Source organism: Leiobunum rupestre, chromosome 10, assembly GCF_980474605.1.
Source record: "Leiobunum rupestre chromosome 10, qqLeiRupe1.1.hap1, whole genome shotgun sequence".
NCBI classification, from domain to species: domain Eukaryota; kingdom Metazoa; phylum Arthropoda; class Arachnida; order Opiliones; family Sclerosomatidae; genus Leiobunum; species Leiobunum rupestre.
In genome coordinates this window covers 15,880,931-15,897,380 of record NC_143393.1, presented here as the reverse complement: position 1 = coordinate 15,897,380, position 16,450 = coordinate 15,880,931, and the positions used below count along the sequence as shown (strand labels likewise).

The 16,450-nt window shown below is 35.6% G+C and overlaps 2 protein-coding genes across 4 annotated transcripts; both read left to right on the top strand.

Moving 5' to 3' along the window:
- The first annotated feature begins 157 nt into the window (after positions 1-157).
- LOC149924832 (uncharacterized) lies at positions 158-4,848 on the top strand. Of its 2 annotated transcripts, none has more exons than XM_090160179.1 (9): positions 158-839; positions 897-1,109; positions 1,351-1,467; positions 1,528-1,890; positions 1,958-2,156; positions 2,220-2,322; positions 2,394-4,448; positions 4,522-4,599; positions 4,659-4,848. In XM_090160179.1, exons 1-9 carry the CDS (start codon positions 277-279, stop codon positions 4,763-4,765), a joined length of 3,798 nt encoding a protein of 1,265 aa, XP_090016305.1. In that variant the 5' UTR covers positions 158-276; the 3' UTR covers positions 4,766-4,848. The 2 variants fall into 2 exon arrangements, with proteins under 2 accessions (XP_090016305.1, XP_090016304.1); XM_090160178.1 differs by having other exon boundaries at positions 159-839; positions 1,955-2,156.
- Positions 4,849-7,766: 2,918 nt separating this feature from the next.
- On the top strand, positions 7,767-13,484 carry LOC149924831 (cyclin-L1). Of its 2 annotated transcripts, XM_090159963.1 has the most exons (10): positions 7,767-8,098; positions 8,834-8,908; positions 8,977-9,086; positions 10,272-10,392; positions 10,483-10,547; positions 11,477-11,576; positions 11,643-11,947; positions 12,012-12,197; positions 13,135-13,302; positions 13,367-13,484. In XM_090159963.1, the coding sequence occupies exons 1-9, from the start codon at positions 7,856-7,858 to the stop codon at positions 13,295-13,297; spliced, it is 1,368 nt and encodes a 455-aa protein (XP_090016089.1). In that variant the 5' UTR covers positions 7,767-7,855; the 3' UTR covers positions 13,298-13,302; positions 13,367-13,484. The 2 variants fall into 2 exon arrangements, with proteins under 2 accessions (XP_090016089.1, XP_090016088.1); XM_090159962.1 differs by having other exon boundaries at positions 7,768-8,098; positions 13,135-13,478.
- Positions 13,485-16,450: the final 2,966 nt, after the last annotated feature.

The window sequence follows — 16,450 nt, the reverse complement described above, 5'->3', positions numbered from 1 at the left end:
GAGCCATTGAACACGCCAGTCTATTTAGCGAAGCGTATATATAGTCTTTGCTGTCCCTAGAGCCCCAATCCGGATTGAATCACAGCTTTCTCAGATATTTACTCCATATTCGGAGCCTTCGGACTTTGGTACGGCTCGCTTCGGTAAAGAAAAACGTTTGAAATTTCCCGCCAAAAGATAGGTCGAAAGCGACCTCCAGTGAAGCTTCTGTACTCCAATGATTGGAGTCCATTGGAGTCAAATCATTTCAGAAATTTAAAACCTTTAAAAATCACCATGAACGTTGTTGTTCCAGTTTCTAACCAGTTTTTGTTATTTTTAGGCGTAGGTTTTTTAATTACTTTTATAATTTTACCACTTAGTTATTTCTTAATAATATTAATAAGTTCTCTGAGCTATTGTTTTTGGTGCTGGTACAAAGAAAACTACAAGGATTTCGATTTCCTTAATTTCCCTAAGCCTTGGCTTCGCAAACCGAGAAGTACTGGAAATAGTAGCGCACTTTATTCAAATGGAGCACCATTCACGAAAGATGATATGAAAGTTATGAATTATCCCAAATTAAGAAAGACTGTATCTTCAGCCTCCGAAATCGCGAATAAGTTAAACACTTCTACTAGGTCACCTACTGATCCACATTTAGATCGATCCCACAATTTGTCCATGACGCTGCGTCAAAATAAAACCCCAGCCAAGTTCAAAAACGTTCAAGCCGCAGGTGGTCCATTGCTTTATCACGAAGAGGATAGCTTTGACACTTCTGCCAGGAGTTTCAATACATTGTCAATGTTTGATAGCAGTTTCAATAGTCGATATGGTCATAGTCGCAGAAATTACAAGTAAAACCATTATTTACCCTTTTGTTTTAAGTGCGACTATTAATTACCTTTTTATAGTGCCGGAAGTGGTTTTCTTGGTGACGTGAACCGAACCTTTGTAATGCCACGTAGGAGATATCCAACTCATCAGTCAAACTATGTTTTTCTTGGACAATTTCCAAGCGTGCATTTTAACAAAGCTGATACTCATATCCTTGACATGAACAAAACCACTCAGAACCGCGTTACAGTTAAGCTTGCCCCTCCACAGGTCTTAACTCAGAGTCAAAGGTAAAGTATAAGAATTAAATCAAGTTTATCTTTACCTTTCAGCGCCCTTGGGCTAAAAATATCAGGTGCCCTTTTTTCATGTGGCTGGTTTTTTATTGAATACTTAAGAATTTAAAAAAAATATGTTAAGTGCCAGATGGCGCCCCTTCAGAGCATAGCGCCCTACCTAGCCCAATGGTAGAGATGGGGTGTTTTAAATGAAATTCTAGCATGCACAAATTAATTTAACCTTTTGATGTAGAATAAATTTTTCAACTTCGTTATCACCACCCACAACATCTCCAGGAAAGTCTTGTTTAAACGAACAAAATCCTTGCGATACCAAAACTATATTAGCTGCTTTAAAAGACAACAACAGGTAATAGGAAAACGATCGGCAACCGATCAATTGAAATTTTACTTTTTTCTTTGTTTGTAGAAAACGATCTCGCAAAGACATTGTCATTGAAAATGAAGCAAAACGGCGTAAGCAAGAGACTGATTCAGACAGTGATTCTAGCATAGTTGCTAGTTCAGGAAAGAACATGGATAAAATGAATGAAAATAGTGAAAGTTTGATGAAAACTCTACAAGGAAAGAGACCTGCCACACCATTAAATCACAATGAGTCATCTCCCATCCAGTCTTTACCAAAGAGACACAAGAACGATATTCTTACAATATCATACAGCTCATCCAAAAGGAGCTATAAAGAAGACTCTTTGCTCATTCTTCCGAAAAAGAGACAAGCTACTAATTTCTCGCCATCCCCTGTCAATAAAGTTTCAAGAACAAGAGAAAAGTACAAATACAACTAATTTATGTTTTAATGAGAATATGGATTTTTTATGTCTGTTTATTTTCAGTAGTATATCCGATAATGAAATTGATTTAACTTCAAATGATTCACTGGATAGTGAAAATGTATCTCCCAGCCACAATTTTAAAACAGTTGAGGAAGAATTGGAACCTGTTCCAAAAGAAATTTCATCACCCATACGAAAAGAAGGACAGTCTCATAAGAGAACTTTATCTTGTTACGCAGAATTGGGGAAAACATCTTCAAATGTATTTCAGTCTGTCTTGTGTAATGTATTACAATTTAGTTTTAACATCTTAAACTTTCAATAGGTTTATAGCGTACCCCAATATATACCTACCATGGATGATTGTGAAGAGCATCAGAAAATAGAGGAAGATCGGGTTAGGAAGTTGTTAGGCAGCCCAATAACATGTAATTACTGTTGAATCTATGGTATGAAGTATTGGAAGCTACAATTTACTTAATAACTATTATTTTTGCAGTGATTTCTTCTACATCTTCTGAATTTAAAGTACCTTCTGTTGCACTTCCTACCCCAGATTCATTTTGTGTGGATGGTGCGACGAAATCTTCAGAGGAAATTTCAACCACAGTTACGAGTATCTCTAACGACTCTCACACTACAACAACAGCCAATAGTTCTCCATTTTCATTTGGAAATGCAACAAAACCTATTGTTTCAAAAATGACACTTCCAGTCGCGTCAAGCTCAAGCGAAGCTCTAACACCCTTTAGTGTTGTGTCAACAACCTCAGCACCAACTAGCAGCTTCTTCAGTAACTTGACAAATTCCATACCAACCTCTCAAACCACATCTTTCACTGTTACAAATCCACTAGCAGTCTTCAGTGGTAAAGCTACTGATACACAGGTGGATGTCACAGACTCCGCAATCTCCAACTCTTCTACCAAGACTTCAAATGTAGAGTTAAGCTGCAGTACTAGCACTATTCAAACTGAGCCTGGAAAAATTCAAACAAGTGTTTTTACCCCAAACATTTCAAATGCACTACCTGCTATTACCTCATCAACCTCCACAAACGCTGCACAATCTTTTACTGAAGCCTTCAAGTTTCTATCTAGTCCCACTTTAACGCCGTCTTTGGTGAAATCACCAGCGACAACCTCTCCATTTAATGGCTTTGGCTTAGTTGGAAACTCGACTCCCATCTCCAGTACCTTATCACCGTTTGGAAACCATGGAACAACTTTATTGAAACCATTGTCTGATGTGTCTAATTTGGATCAAAATGCAGTAGCAAGTACATTTCCAACAGTTACTTCACTGACAAATCCCACAAGTCTACCATCGTTAACAACTTCTGGGATAGCAACTTCAGTGCTAAATCCAATATTTTCTTTTGGATCTTCTGAAAATATGCTGAAAACTTCCACTGGTGCTTCTCCATTTACTTCGGCTAGTGATTCGTCTAATACTTTTGCAGCTCATTCAGCAGTGCCTGGTTTGAATATAAGCAAAGCTCAAGCTGAAGATAAGAAAACTGTTAGTGAAGCAGCGAAAAGCGGCTTATTTTCGCTTACAAGCTCAACATCAAGTGTTGTATCAAATCCACAGCCATCATTAGCAACTCCTGTTGCCTTCCAGTTTTCTAATACTGTATCCGCTCCATCATCAACATCAGTTGTAGTTCCTTTTTCATTTGGAAACTCTACTTTAAAGGCCGCAGCTCCTGTTAAAGCGAATGATTTTTCTTTATCCGGAGGCACCACTTCCCTCGTTATGAACAAGAATAAGACTTTTGAATTTAATAAACCAAATCAAGACAACAAGGTGACCAATTTTTTCAGCACACCAGCTAGTACGGGTTCAAATACTTCGGTATTTGGATCAGTAGGTGCTCTACCTTCGTACTCCGAGGCCATGTCTGGAGGAAATGTGTTGGGACAAAATAATATTGCTGGTGTATTTGGCTCAAACACCCCTGGAAATGTGTTAGGACAGACAAATAGTCAAAATACCATTGCAAGTACTATTGGTGTTTTTGGCTCAAACCCATCTGTGTTAGGACAGTCTAATAGCCAAAGTTCCAATGCAAACACAGTTAATGTTTTTGGGTCAAATACTCCTGGGAACATTTTAGGGCAACCTAGTGGTCAAAACACCATTACGAGCGCTTGCATTGGAACATTTGGCTCAAACCCTTCAACAAATATATTTTCTCAGTCGGCAACAGACTTTTCATTTGGCGCTACTCCGACACAGGTCTCAACGGCTATTAGCAACCCTTTCAACACCAATACAGTCAATAACAATCAAACCACCAATGGGTTTGGATCAACTCAGACAAACACAGCATTTGGAACCTTGGGAAGTGCTCCTCTTAGTTTTGGTAATAACTTAGTTGCTGCACCATCAGCAGTTCCAATCCCTTTTGGCACAACGGATGCCACAAAGCATGTTGGCAATTTTCCGTTCAACACCTCAATGGCCAACCCACCAAGTTCATTTGGAGCACTGCAACAAACAGTAACACCAGCATTTCAATTCAATTTAGGCTCAAAGAACTTCAATTTTTGTAAGAATTCTTATTATAATTATTATTATTATTAATATTATTTATCAAATATCTCTTCTTCTTTTTCTAATAGCAAGTACTCCGGCTCCTGAACAACAACAACAAGCTTTTGGAGCACCACAAATAAATCAGCCATATATTTTTGGAGGAGGTACTCTTCATTTGAATTAGTTTATTTAGAGAAAAGTTATAATTTTCGTATTATTGTAGGATTACCAACTCAGGAGTCTGTACCAGGATCTCAACTCTTTTCAATTGGATCAGGAGTGAGGGAAAAAAGAACCGCCGCAACGCGAAGGCGGCACACTAGAAAATAAACTTTCATATTAGGTATAATTTAAAAATTGTTAGTTCAGTGATTTTTCCCTTCATACAATCACTCAGGGTATAAAAAACAAAATTTTCATTCAAGATTGTAAAAATTTGGCTTAAAAAAAAAGGAATGGTGCAAAACTGGTAATCTGTTGACTTAAAAGAAAAAAGTATCAACATTTTAGTCTTGAAAAATTTTATATTTTTATAAAACATGACGAAATCTAGTTAAGGTGGTTCTATAATTTATCAAGTCATTTTTTCCTGCTCATTCTTCTTTGACAAGCCATTGGGCATTTTTTTCACATAATTTTATCATTAATCCATATAAAGTACATAACTAAATATTTTTTATTTTTGAGCGATTATGTAATTTTAAATATTTTTAATACAGCTTGCTCGAGATAATGAACTTGTCATAATATACATTTTATCTATGGTCCTATGTAAATTTAAAAATGTCACTTAAAGAGTGCCAATGAATTATTTATTTAAAAAGAATAGGTGAACTTTATATTAAATATAAAGGTTTTGTTAAATTAACTCTAGCAAGCTAACTATATTTGGAAAAATAAAGATTGTGATGACATTTAATTTTTGGTCAATCGAGGAGTCTTCGTGCGTAAGCGTAACAACTCCATTTGCGTTATCCTTTAGTAGCTCCACCTCTTGACAGTGTAATAGAATGTATTAATAGTACACGTGCTAAGTATGACGTCATTTTTCTGAGAACTGGAATCTTTAGAGGTTGCCTACTTTATTGTAAACGCCCGTGCACGCTTGCTATGGAAGTGGATATAGGCTCGAAGGCGTTTTCTGCCGAAGTTAGTCTTAATTTGAAAGTTTCAATAACATTACCGCCATCTATCGGTTTCAAAAATTTAACACTGAATAAGGCAGCGCGTTCTTAAAACAAGTTGGCAAGCCAAAATATACCTCTCCTCGGAAGTTTTTAATTTTCAGTGAAACGTAACTGTATCCGTGGTTCTGCGGTAGAACGCTCACCTGTCGTTCAAGAGGGCTCGGGTTCGAATCCCGGCCGATTAAAAAATTATACTACACCCAATGACAAAAAGAGGGCGCTTTTGGAAAAACCTTTCACTAAACTGCGTATGCAGTGATTACCCTTTACCTCGAAAATGCGAACGCAGGCCTGACAGACAGACAGACCCAAGTTCCTTCTCTTGCGCAGACGCGAGTGATGTCACTGGGCACTGGCTGTCGCTTTCTATTTAGGGAGACCTTTTCGGTTTACCGGTATTTGTCTGTCACCTCCGTAGTCACGTCGCAGTCACAAATATTAGACCGTTATTTGGGAAAATTTTCAAAGTTTAATTTTTTAATTTGAATAGATTAAACATGGCATACATAAAATATTTAGCTTTGTCTTAAAAATTCTGAGACCTATTTTAATTAGTTTGGACCATTTAAATTAAAAATAAAAACATGTTATGTTGCCAAGACCATGTGTACGTTAGATACTAGGTTTTACAAATTCTACGATAGTAAAGTAAAATAAACACATCCAATCAGCACCAGGTTTTAGCAACGCCACTTTGCAATAGTTATATTATTAGTTTCAAAATAACTTGACTTCTTAAGCAATATTGACTTGATATACATAATTAATTGTAATTATTTTTAGTAATAACCTGCGATTATTGATAATTCGTAACCTTTGCTAAGTTATAAGATTATTTTTAATTGAATATATGTTGAACAATTCGAGTTATGAAGCACATTAATTTAAAAATAGATCCAAATAGAAAAAAAAAGTTCAGACAGATACCAGTAAAATTATTCAAATGATCATTATATTAACTTTGAAAGTTTCGGTTAAGAAATATCAATAGGACCAATCTACAGATTTTAATTCAATTATATTTAATCGTGACTTAATAATTTGGAGATTTTTCTTAACAAGGCTAAATATCTATCAGCCCATAAAATTTAGTAACCCTTGAACGATACTTTGGCCTTTTTCAAGTTAATAAATTAATTAATTCATAATTCATTTACCAAGTTAAATTGATGTATTTTTGATAAACGTTTTAAGTGTAGAATGTTATTTTTATTACATTTTGACTTAATTACAACAATACTAAATGCACGGCTCCTGTAAATCAAGCCATAACGGCTAAATTTTAAACTTTACACTTTCTTGGGGCTAACAATTGGGACTTGGCAGTGGTACGTCACAGTTTTTTTTCAATAGTTTTTATCGTGGGGAGAAAAATATTACCATGGCCAAAGCTATGGAGTGCCAAGTCTCTATAGAGGCAGATGTATATCTATTGAAATCGGTGACAAAGAACTTTTACATTTCTGAAATTCCGCTGTCAAGTGACCAGTGCTAGAAGTATCAAGAGCACCATTGTAAAGGAATCCCCCCTGCCAACAGGTTTTAGCCTCAGCAAAGAATTTAGACCCCAGGAATGGAAACTGCAGCTCCACCTAGTGTAATTTGCTTGTCCCTAGCCTCCAAAGGCATACCTAGGTTGACAGGCTTATTTCCGGTTCTATTGATTCGCCTAGCCGGAAGCTCTCCCGTCAACTCGAAACTGAGACATTAACGGTTTTTCTTTCCATTCCTGGGGTCTAAATTCTTTGGCCTCAGTGTGGCTGACTCGCACGTGCGCAGTCAAAGATTCAAATTCTTGTAAAAAAGGAACAGGGACGACATGTTGTCTGACATCCAGTGACGTTTCTTTCGGGGAATAAATCGATGTCTTTCCCCTTTTCTCTCCTTCGCGAGTTTTTATATTTTCTCGTTTGAAAAGGGGCTTTATGCGCCAGCCTAATTGTAAGCTTTTTTCTAGGAACCTTGATGAGGACCTACCAATAGTTTGAAAACAAGTGATGTAAAATGAGAGACGCGGCGACGCCGAGCGGCGAAAATCTGCAAACTAAAATCACAAAAAAAAACCCTACAAAATAAGAGCACGGGCTTGGATCAAATAGAATATTCTTTGCTTGGATAATAACGTAGGCAACGCTTCAGAGTTTGGCGCATGTCTAGTGAAATAGTCACGTGAGCGCGCCTTACGGGTGAAGCTGAAAGAAGTGTTAATTAATAGCGATAGAAATTTTAGAAAATGGCGGTTGTTGGTTCTCCCGTTGTCGCTCCTACTACAAATGATTCACAGGGAAATGTACTTAAAAGTAAACTTCGATATGGGAAAGTAATTTTATTGCTAGAAAATTGTATTTTACCTCCCGAAAAACTATCGCCGACGCCATCGATGCTCGATGGACTCGATGTAGAATCAGAAATGGACCTCCGAATTCTTGGATGCGAGTTGATCCAAACCTCGGGGATTCTTCTGAAGCTGCCGCAAGTGAGTTGTCTTTTTGCCGTTATAGAGTAGCATCAAAGGAAAGTGGGGTTATAATTCGGGCCTCGGTTTTTTGGAACGTGTTGCATTGGAAACTTTGAGTTACTTCGAATTATATTTTGGGATTATTCTACAAATAAACTGTGGATAGAGGTTTTAATTATTAGCTAAGCAAAGTACAAAGTTTATAAATAGTAATGAAGCGTTATGTATGTGGACCTATTATGCAAGTATATTTTTCCCATATCGTTTTTAGCTCCACCCTTAGTAAATAATTGTTATTACAAACATAGTCTGATTAATGAAAAATTAGTTTGATATTTTAGGGTAGGCATAACATAAAACATGGCTTCTACATGTGAAGTTGCTAAATGGAGCAACATTGGGAGCCTTGTCGGGTGTGGGGATTCCACCATGTTAAATCCATATTCAGTGCTGCTGTGGTTCTGTAATAAAGAAACAAATGAGTAATTTTCCGCAATCTGTTCTATTTATTTTTGTAAAAACGAATTAATTGGTACATATATAAATTAGACCTAATTTAAATTTTATCCATTTTCATTCCCAGGGGGTTAGTGTACTGTCAGTATTAATAAAGTGAGGGGTAGTCCAAATGGTGTTATACTTTGTGTAATTCAAATGGTGTTTTACTATGTGTATTTCAACTTATTTTTGAAGCAGAAATAGATGAATTCTTTGTAACAAATGAAAACTGAGTAGTGTTATTGTTATTTATAGGTAGCTATGGCCACTGGGCAAGTTTTATTCCAAAGGTTTTTCTATTCCAAATCGTTTGTGAGGCATGGTATGGAGGTAGGCATCTTTTGTGTTTTTATACTATTTTAAAGACTGGGTAGTAGTGTTACATTTTTATTCTTTAGATTGTTGCCATGGCTTGCGTAACTTTAGCTTCTAAAATTGAGGAATCTCCTCGTAGAATACGCGATGTAATCAATATTTTTCATCACATCAAACAAGTCAGAGCAGGAAAGTGAGTATCATTGTATTTTCATTATGCCACCTTTTTGGGAAGTTTGTTTTTAGGGGAAACGTAATGCGATATAAATGTAGGCAATTTATTATGATTATCTTTACCATAAACGTGATACTATGAAAATATGTTTGTAGTTTACTTTGCTTTAAACTTAAAATGTATTTTAAATTATACTGAAAAGAAGCATAGTGGTAGCTGTGTTATTAAATTTAAGGTACGAAAAATATCAGTCTGTGTTTCTGAAGAGCAAGTTACTGGATGAAAAGAAAAATATATTTTGACAATTATTCTGTAAGGTCTAAAGTACCTTGCTTGAATGAAAATCAACCTTTTAATTGTTTAAATTACAGTTCCGTGTAAAAATTTCACTGGACTAAGTTTGTGTAAAATAGTAAAATAATCATTTTACACAGACTAAAGACTAACTTTGACTAACTATAAAGACAAAAACTAAGATATGAAGTCCACCCTTTAATATTATGTTACAAATTTTTTTTTGACGAATGGTTTTGTTTCATGTGACCTATAGCTTGCCCATCAGACTTCAGTCGTAAGAGCAGCCCTGTGGAGCTCAGGCAAACTCCTGCCTTCCAGTCTGCCTGGGGCTGCCAACTTGTACTCTCACTCGAGAGCATCTGCCTTATAATACAAGTATAAATGGTTTGTATGGTCACCGGTTGTTTAAATTGCTAAGCAAGCTTTATTGATTTTGCTTAGGTCATTAGGCTGACTAATTTTAATTTGCGGTTTTAACTTTTCCATACACCACAATAGAGTTTTGTTTCTTAATCACTTAGTTGTTTCGTATCTCGTGTCAGAACCAACAAAGTCTTTAAAGTTTTAATTCTTTGTTGGATTCTCTGTGATTAAATATTCAGTTTTACCAAGCTGCGTAAACCGTGCTTTTTGTCTAATGAGGTCGAATAATTGACTTTGGTATGTATGATTGCTCTTACTGGGAAATCCAAAATAGGCCTACCAAATGATATTTTCGAACCTTAACCTTAAAACACTACCATGGATATGCCATTGCCAATAGTATATATCGAAATCTCTGGCAAAAGTTTACTTATAATTTTAAGTTTTACTTAAAAAAAAGTAAGTATTGAACCTGTCTTTATTACCAATTAAGACCATTTGTTAATGCCTTAATAATTAACGATTAATTTTTTCATTTTGTAGAAATATCTCTCCACTCATTCTCGATCAAAGTTACATTAATACAAAGAATCAGGTCATAAAAGCTGAAAGACGCGTTCTAAAAGAACTTGGCTTTTGCGTTCACGTTAAGCACCCTCATAAGGTAAATCTTACATTTTATACTATTAAATTTTCAAAGTTTTCAAAGTTTATTTACGAATAGATTTAAACTTGTTACTGAATTTTGTTCTAGATTATAGTAACACTTCTGCAGGTTTTGGAGTGTGAAAAAAATCAAAAACTCATCCAAACTGCTTGGTAGGTTTTCATTGGTTTTCATTTCTACTTTTTAGCTATTTTATTAAAGTTATTTTTGGGGAAATTTTTATCGTTGCTCTCGAGTAGTGTTTAATAAAATTAAGGGTTAAGCTAGTTTGTTAGTTTGTGTATTTAACGTACGAGGTATTAATGCATTTTCTTTGGATTTCCACCTAACAGAGCTTAGGTGAAGAGCAAATTGGTAAGTATGCGGGAAGTGAAACGCAACTCTAGAAAAACTCCCAAACAAATTGTCTCCGCCAACCTGGATGATTTGGCAATTCCAGAGAAGGCTTTCTGTCGAGAGTTTGCTAAAATGGACCATAATGATACGACGTTGCCTGCTCTCTTATGAAATACAGAATTTCATTGTTGCTTATGTGTAACGGTATTGAGTTTGTGTCTTCCCGATGTTACTTGGTTTAAAAATTGTTATACTATGGTTTTTTGAAAAAAAAAAATAATTTATTGAATGTAAATGCACGGATGATCAAGGGTGAATTTATATCGGTGAGCAGTTAGGATATTTCCAAGGAACCTAAATGTTTGAATGGAAATTGGTAATTTAATTTTTTTACAGAGGGAACCTTACGTACTTTGTTGCCCAGGTGTGACTTTCCCACAAACAACAGTTGATTTTGCCACAATCAAATATTTCAGCCTTTATGGTTTGGTTAAATTGTAAAAGTGTTTTATTTTTTTATCAGTAGGTTATAATTGAATTCCCTTTACTTATTGTTTTTGGGAAGGGAACCCTTGTACGTACGATGGTTCCCTTTGGAGTACAATCACCGTGTTTTGGCCACGATTTAAATCTCTTAACTGATTAAAACAGAGAGCTACAATAATAAATTTCCCTCAAATTAACTGAAAGCCAGGGGCCTAACACCTCCCTAACCGCGAAACCATCTTTGTTTAATATTTTGTAGGAACTACATGAATGATAGTCTAAGAAGCGATGTATTTATTCGCCATCACCCCGAGGCTATTGCTTGCGCTTGTATATATTTGAGTGCCAGGTTATTAAGGGTATGAAATAATATAGATGGTAAATTAAGTTTTTAGTTGGAAACTAATGTATTATGCTAATTACAGATATCACTTCCAAAGCAACCCAGTTGGTTTTTAGTTTTTGGTGTCAATGAAGATGAAATTAATGAAATATGTTTGACCATTCTGAAACTTTACACGAGGAAAAAGCCTGATGCTGATAAATTGGAGAAAGAAGTTGAGGAATTGAGAAAGTCTCATCAGGAAGCAAAGTTGAAAGCGAAAGGCCTTCTTGGAAACACCACCGGGGTTAATTCTGGATTTTCTCCCAGTTCTCAGCCTAGTTCACCTAAAAAGTCTCCTCATGGTGATTACAAAAAAGAAAATGGTTCGGGTGCCCAGTCTCCTAGGTATTTAATTCTGTAACATCCTGTGTGAGATATTTTTGAGCTAATTAAAATTTTCATATTTTAGGCGAGAGAAAGATCAAAACCATGTAAATTCGCACAAGAGAAGTAAAAGTCATTCTAACCGAGCAAGTCCAATGCAGCATAAAAGGTCCGGTTCATCATCTGATGGTGGGAGAGGCGATAGTCGCAGTCAATCACCAAAGAAAAAGAAAACACCACCCAGAGGATATAAGGAACCTCTTAAATCTAGGTAATATTATTATTTTTGTATCTTAAATGGGAAGTTCTATACTTCTGCCCCCGAGATAGAGCAGGACACGTGAAATCAAAATTTATTTTTGGTGTGTACTAAGCAGCAATACTGAAAAAGAAATTTTTAGTTGTAGTAGATTACATGACGTAGAACTACCTGTGTAGACTATACTTTACTTTTGTATTTTAACCCAAGGATTTACTGAAATTACTCTTAAATTATGACATTTTTATATGTTAGTGTTAAATACACCAAATGTTTCATAAATAAACATTTTAATAAATGGCAATTTCAAAAGAGAAAAACAGGGCTATAAATAGGGGATTTGGGTGTTAACTGAATGTTTAAATTATATGCTTGTCAATTAATTTGTTTTCCGAGTTTTGAGCATTTTCTTATTTTAGGCCAAAGTAGACAACTATCAGGAGATGTCGTATTTTTCTGGCCTAAAAATTAGCTTTTGATTATAGTACCTTATCATTCCTTGGCTTAATTCGTTATGTATATAAGAAATTTTTCCACTAAATTTAGCATAGTCCGTCGCTCATTTGACTAAAAGGGCAGTACCTAACCTAATGCATCTTTTATTCAAGTGTTACCCGTAATTTTTAGGCCAAAAACCTACAAAACCTATATCTTCCGATAGTCTTTTACTTTGGCCTAAAATAAAGAAAATGCTCAAAAAATGGCACGTGCTCAAAACGCGGAAAATGAAATTAATTGAGGTACATATAATTTAAATATGTATAATGATATTTAATTAAAACTCTTCCCGAGATCTGCTACACCAACATTTTATATTTTTTGTTTTTGATTAGTGTAGACCAAAATGAAAGTATGATTTCACGTTTCCTGCTCTATCTCGGGGGCAGAAGTATAGAACAGCCCTTAAATGGTACAATTTGTTTAAAAAATCTTTTTTTTTTTCTCTTAGATCTCATGATGGAGAAAGAAAAGAATCAAAAAGACATCGAACTTCTCATAAACGGAAAAGAAGTCGGTCTAGAATTCGTAATGAGAGATCGAGTCACTCACCTCATAGACACTCTAGTTCTAGTAGAAAGTATTACAAGGACAGGGATCGCAGTAGGAGATGATATAAGTAAGAATTTTTTTAGTAATGTCATAAATATTGTAAAGTAGTTTGTAAGAGATGATTTTGGAAGGTTGTTCGAGTGTTTTTCACGTATAACCTATGTGCCTTTTGAAGCCAAAATTAGGCCTTTTGTATCATAACTGTGGTGAAAATTTTGTCCAATGATTTTAAAAATATTAAAAAAAGAGTTTCTCATGACAAGGTGGAGTAATTCTTTGGACTATCAATTTAATTTAGTTAATAGTATTGTGGATACACAAGTGTTGGGTCATCTATAGGCGCTTCAATAAAACATCTTCAAGGGTAGATAAATTCTGGATAAGCACACCATTTTATTAGTTTACTCTACACCTTTTCAGAAGGAGAAAAAAAAACACCAATACTTTACACTCTGGTAAAACATTGAAATTCAAAAGTCGTCTGCTATTTCTTCATATATTTAGTTCACGGATATTAAGGCAGATGGCACTATATTTCCTAAGATCGAAGCCCATACCATAATTTCCTTATTAGTTCCACGTCGAAATATTAAAGTAAACCGATAGGTTTACTGTTTATTATTACCCTCGACTCCTGCCTTCTACAATGCAATCTGTTCTGGATAGCCTGGGTTTGGCCTATGCTGAAACCGTAAGCCCCGAAATTTCGACTGAGAACCTTTTTTAACATGCATTTATTGTTATTTTTATATCTCTAAAACTATTGGTCCTAGGCGAAATCTAAAACCACCACTGGATTCCTGACGTCGGAAACATGTGCCTTTTACATGTTTCGATACAATGGTTTTTTTTTAAGTGCTTAATCATTAGTTTAAAGAAATGCGATTTTTTCGGCGAAGCTCGTAACAAATTCCCGTTTCGCGGTACCGGCTACTTGGGGAGCAACAACGGGGGAGACAGTCGATTCACAGAGAAGGGAGAGAGAGAGAGAATACGAGACGGGAAAGGCGTCGGGGCATAGCGGAGTGAACAAGGGAACAAAAATAAAAAGTGTGGAATTTCATATTTTTAATAATAGTTTTGGAAATACTACCGAAATTAAATACTATTATAAATAACTATAAGTGAAAAATAGCAATTCCAAAATTCTTAGTATTTTTTTGTAACGAGATGGCGATGGGAGCCCAAAATGAATTAAAATGACAAGATAATGAAATCGAGGAATTTAAGTAATATTATTAGAGGAATTTAATTAATATAAATTATTTGATATAAAAGCAGAGAAAATGTTCAAACTGAAAGTAAAATTAAAATGAAAAATTAATAACAAAAGTGGATATAAAACAGAAAGTCTGGGAGGACCCGGTAGCCCTGTTCCATCAAAAATGAGGATCCCCCAAGCATGCCCCTAGTTTGTGCCTACCCCCTTTGGCGGAGCATTACAAATGGCGCTTTACTCGCATGTACCTGCGTAAATCGGCTGATATATTATAGTTCTTCTTCAGTTCCTTAGCCACCTGATTATATAGTCTTTGGGCTGGATTTGGTGCGTCTGCTCTTTGTGAAAATTCACATGTTTGGCAAGGCTTAGGTAGATAATTGATAAAAACGTTTTTGTTTTATTTGAATAGGGTGTGCGGCTTAAAGTGTTTAACGAATTTAAAAACAATCAAACTCTAAAAGAACTACTAGAAGATATGTGCTCTCAACACGAGTTGTTACATTCGCATTACTCTGAAGAAAGAGGAGGATAGTGGCTTTCTGTACGCATGGAACAATTGGGTATACAATTTAGTACTTAATGAAGAAGGAATTGACCCAGTTATAATTTGTGACCCAATATATGCAAATGAACTCTCCAATCTCAGTTTGCGATTCTGCATTATTACCTTGTTTATTACTATCATTGATTAAATAACCTTATAAGGTTATTTAATCCATGTTACTATACTAAAATTTGTCTACATCCCTATCTACTGGAATTTTAGTTAAGCCTTGGTTTAAATCTTCACTGGTTTGTATAGTACCAATTGAATACAAATCTTTTATAAATAAATTACACTGACTAAATTTACTTTTCGGCTTTAAAGCTAACTCTTCTGGTGTATATTTCTTACGAGCTTGAGCCACAGTGACTCTTGAACTTAACAGAGGCAAAATTTTTGAAAAAGGAATAAATTAACCAACGAGACAACGTCTTCGGGAGATTTACCAAGGAGAATATGCTTCTTGGTTTTACCGCTAGGTTAGCTAGCATCGCCCATCTGAACTATTTCCTCTGACCGTGACGTCATTAGACATAGGCCAAACCAAAGATAATTTAAACTTCGTACCCTAGATTCGAATACTGAGAGCTTTCCCATTCACGGTTTTGTTATGAAGCGTTTACCCTCTTCCGGCACGTGACCTCAGAAAAATCGGCTCCATCGGTTGCGGTAGGGCGCCATATTTAGGCCTAGATTTGTTTTATTTAAAACAAGAGTATTTATAGAAACACGCTTAATTGTAAGTCATATATTTCCAATAAAAACTTACTTTAACAAATGGTAATTCTGGTGCTTGAATATCTTCTTTCGGTAATGATGCCAATCTTGAAGAATTTCTAAAATTTCAGGCAAATATTCCTTAAGAATGTCGATGTTAAACACGAACCCTATTAAAATGGTAAATGAAATTGAATGAACTATTAAGTTCAGTCAAATTATGCTTGAATCGCTTGTAAGATTATATTACTCACCTTTAGTAAGTCTTTCGATTTGAAACTTTTTTAGTGCTATAATTGTGGTCCACCATGTTTTAAAACTTCGAGTTGAACGCAAAACGCGTCAAATTACGCACCGCAACTTCCAAAAAAAAATTAGTTTCTATCCCTAGATGGCAGTAGTGCGCCACCATTGGAGCGAATTTTTTCTGAGTTCCGGCGGGAAGTGGGTAAACGCTATCGGCAACGCGCGAGAGAGTGATTTCGAATCTAGGGTACGAAGTTTAAATTATCTTTGGCCAAACGTAACAGAGTCGTTCCTGATTGGCTCAATCATTGTATAGGGGAAACAGCTCCTCATTTTTGAAGGAAACCACTGGGAAAGCTAACGAACCCTTTTCCTCCCAGACTTTCTGTTTTATATCCACTTTTGTTAATAAGAGATATATGCGAAAGCGAGATTCGAACTCACGCCTGTTAGCTTTAAGCGTGGGTCCTTAACCATTTACCGGCC

Excerpts from the sequence above, each read along its gene's own strand:
- LOC149924832 (XM_090160178.1), top strand. The coding sequence starts at position 277 with ATGAACGTTGTTGTTCCAGTTTCTAACCAGTTTTTGTTATTTTTAGGC. Across the intron at positions 1,891-1,954 it reads GTTTCAAGAACAAGAGAAAA|TAGTATATCCGATAATGAAA; the intron begins GTACAAATACAA and ends GTTTATTTTCAG. Across the intron at positions 4,600-4,658 it reads GCCATATATTTTTGGAGGAG|GATTACCAACTCAGGAGTCT; the intron begins GTACTCTTCATT and ends GTATTATTGTAG.
- LOC149924831 (XM_090159963.1), top strand. The coding sequence starts at position 7,856 with ATGGCGGTTGTTGGTTCTCCCGTTGTCGCTCCTACTACAAATGATTCA. Across the intron at positions 8,099-8,833 it reads TTCTTCTGAAGCTGCCGCAA|GTAGCTATGGCCACTGGGCA; the intron begins GTGAGTTGTCTT and ends TGTTATTTATAG. Across the intron at positions 9,087-10,271 it reads AAACAAGTCAGAGCAGGAAA|AAATATCTCTCCACTCATTC; the intron begins GTGAGTATCATT and ends TTCATTTTGTAG.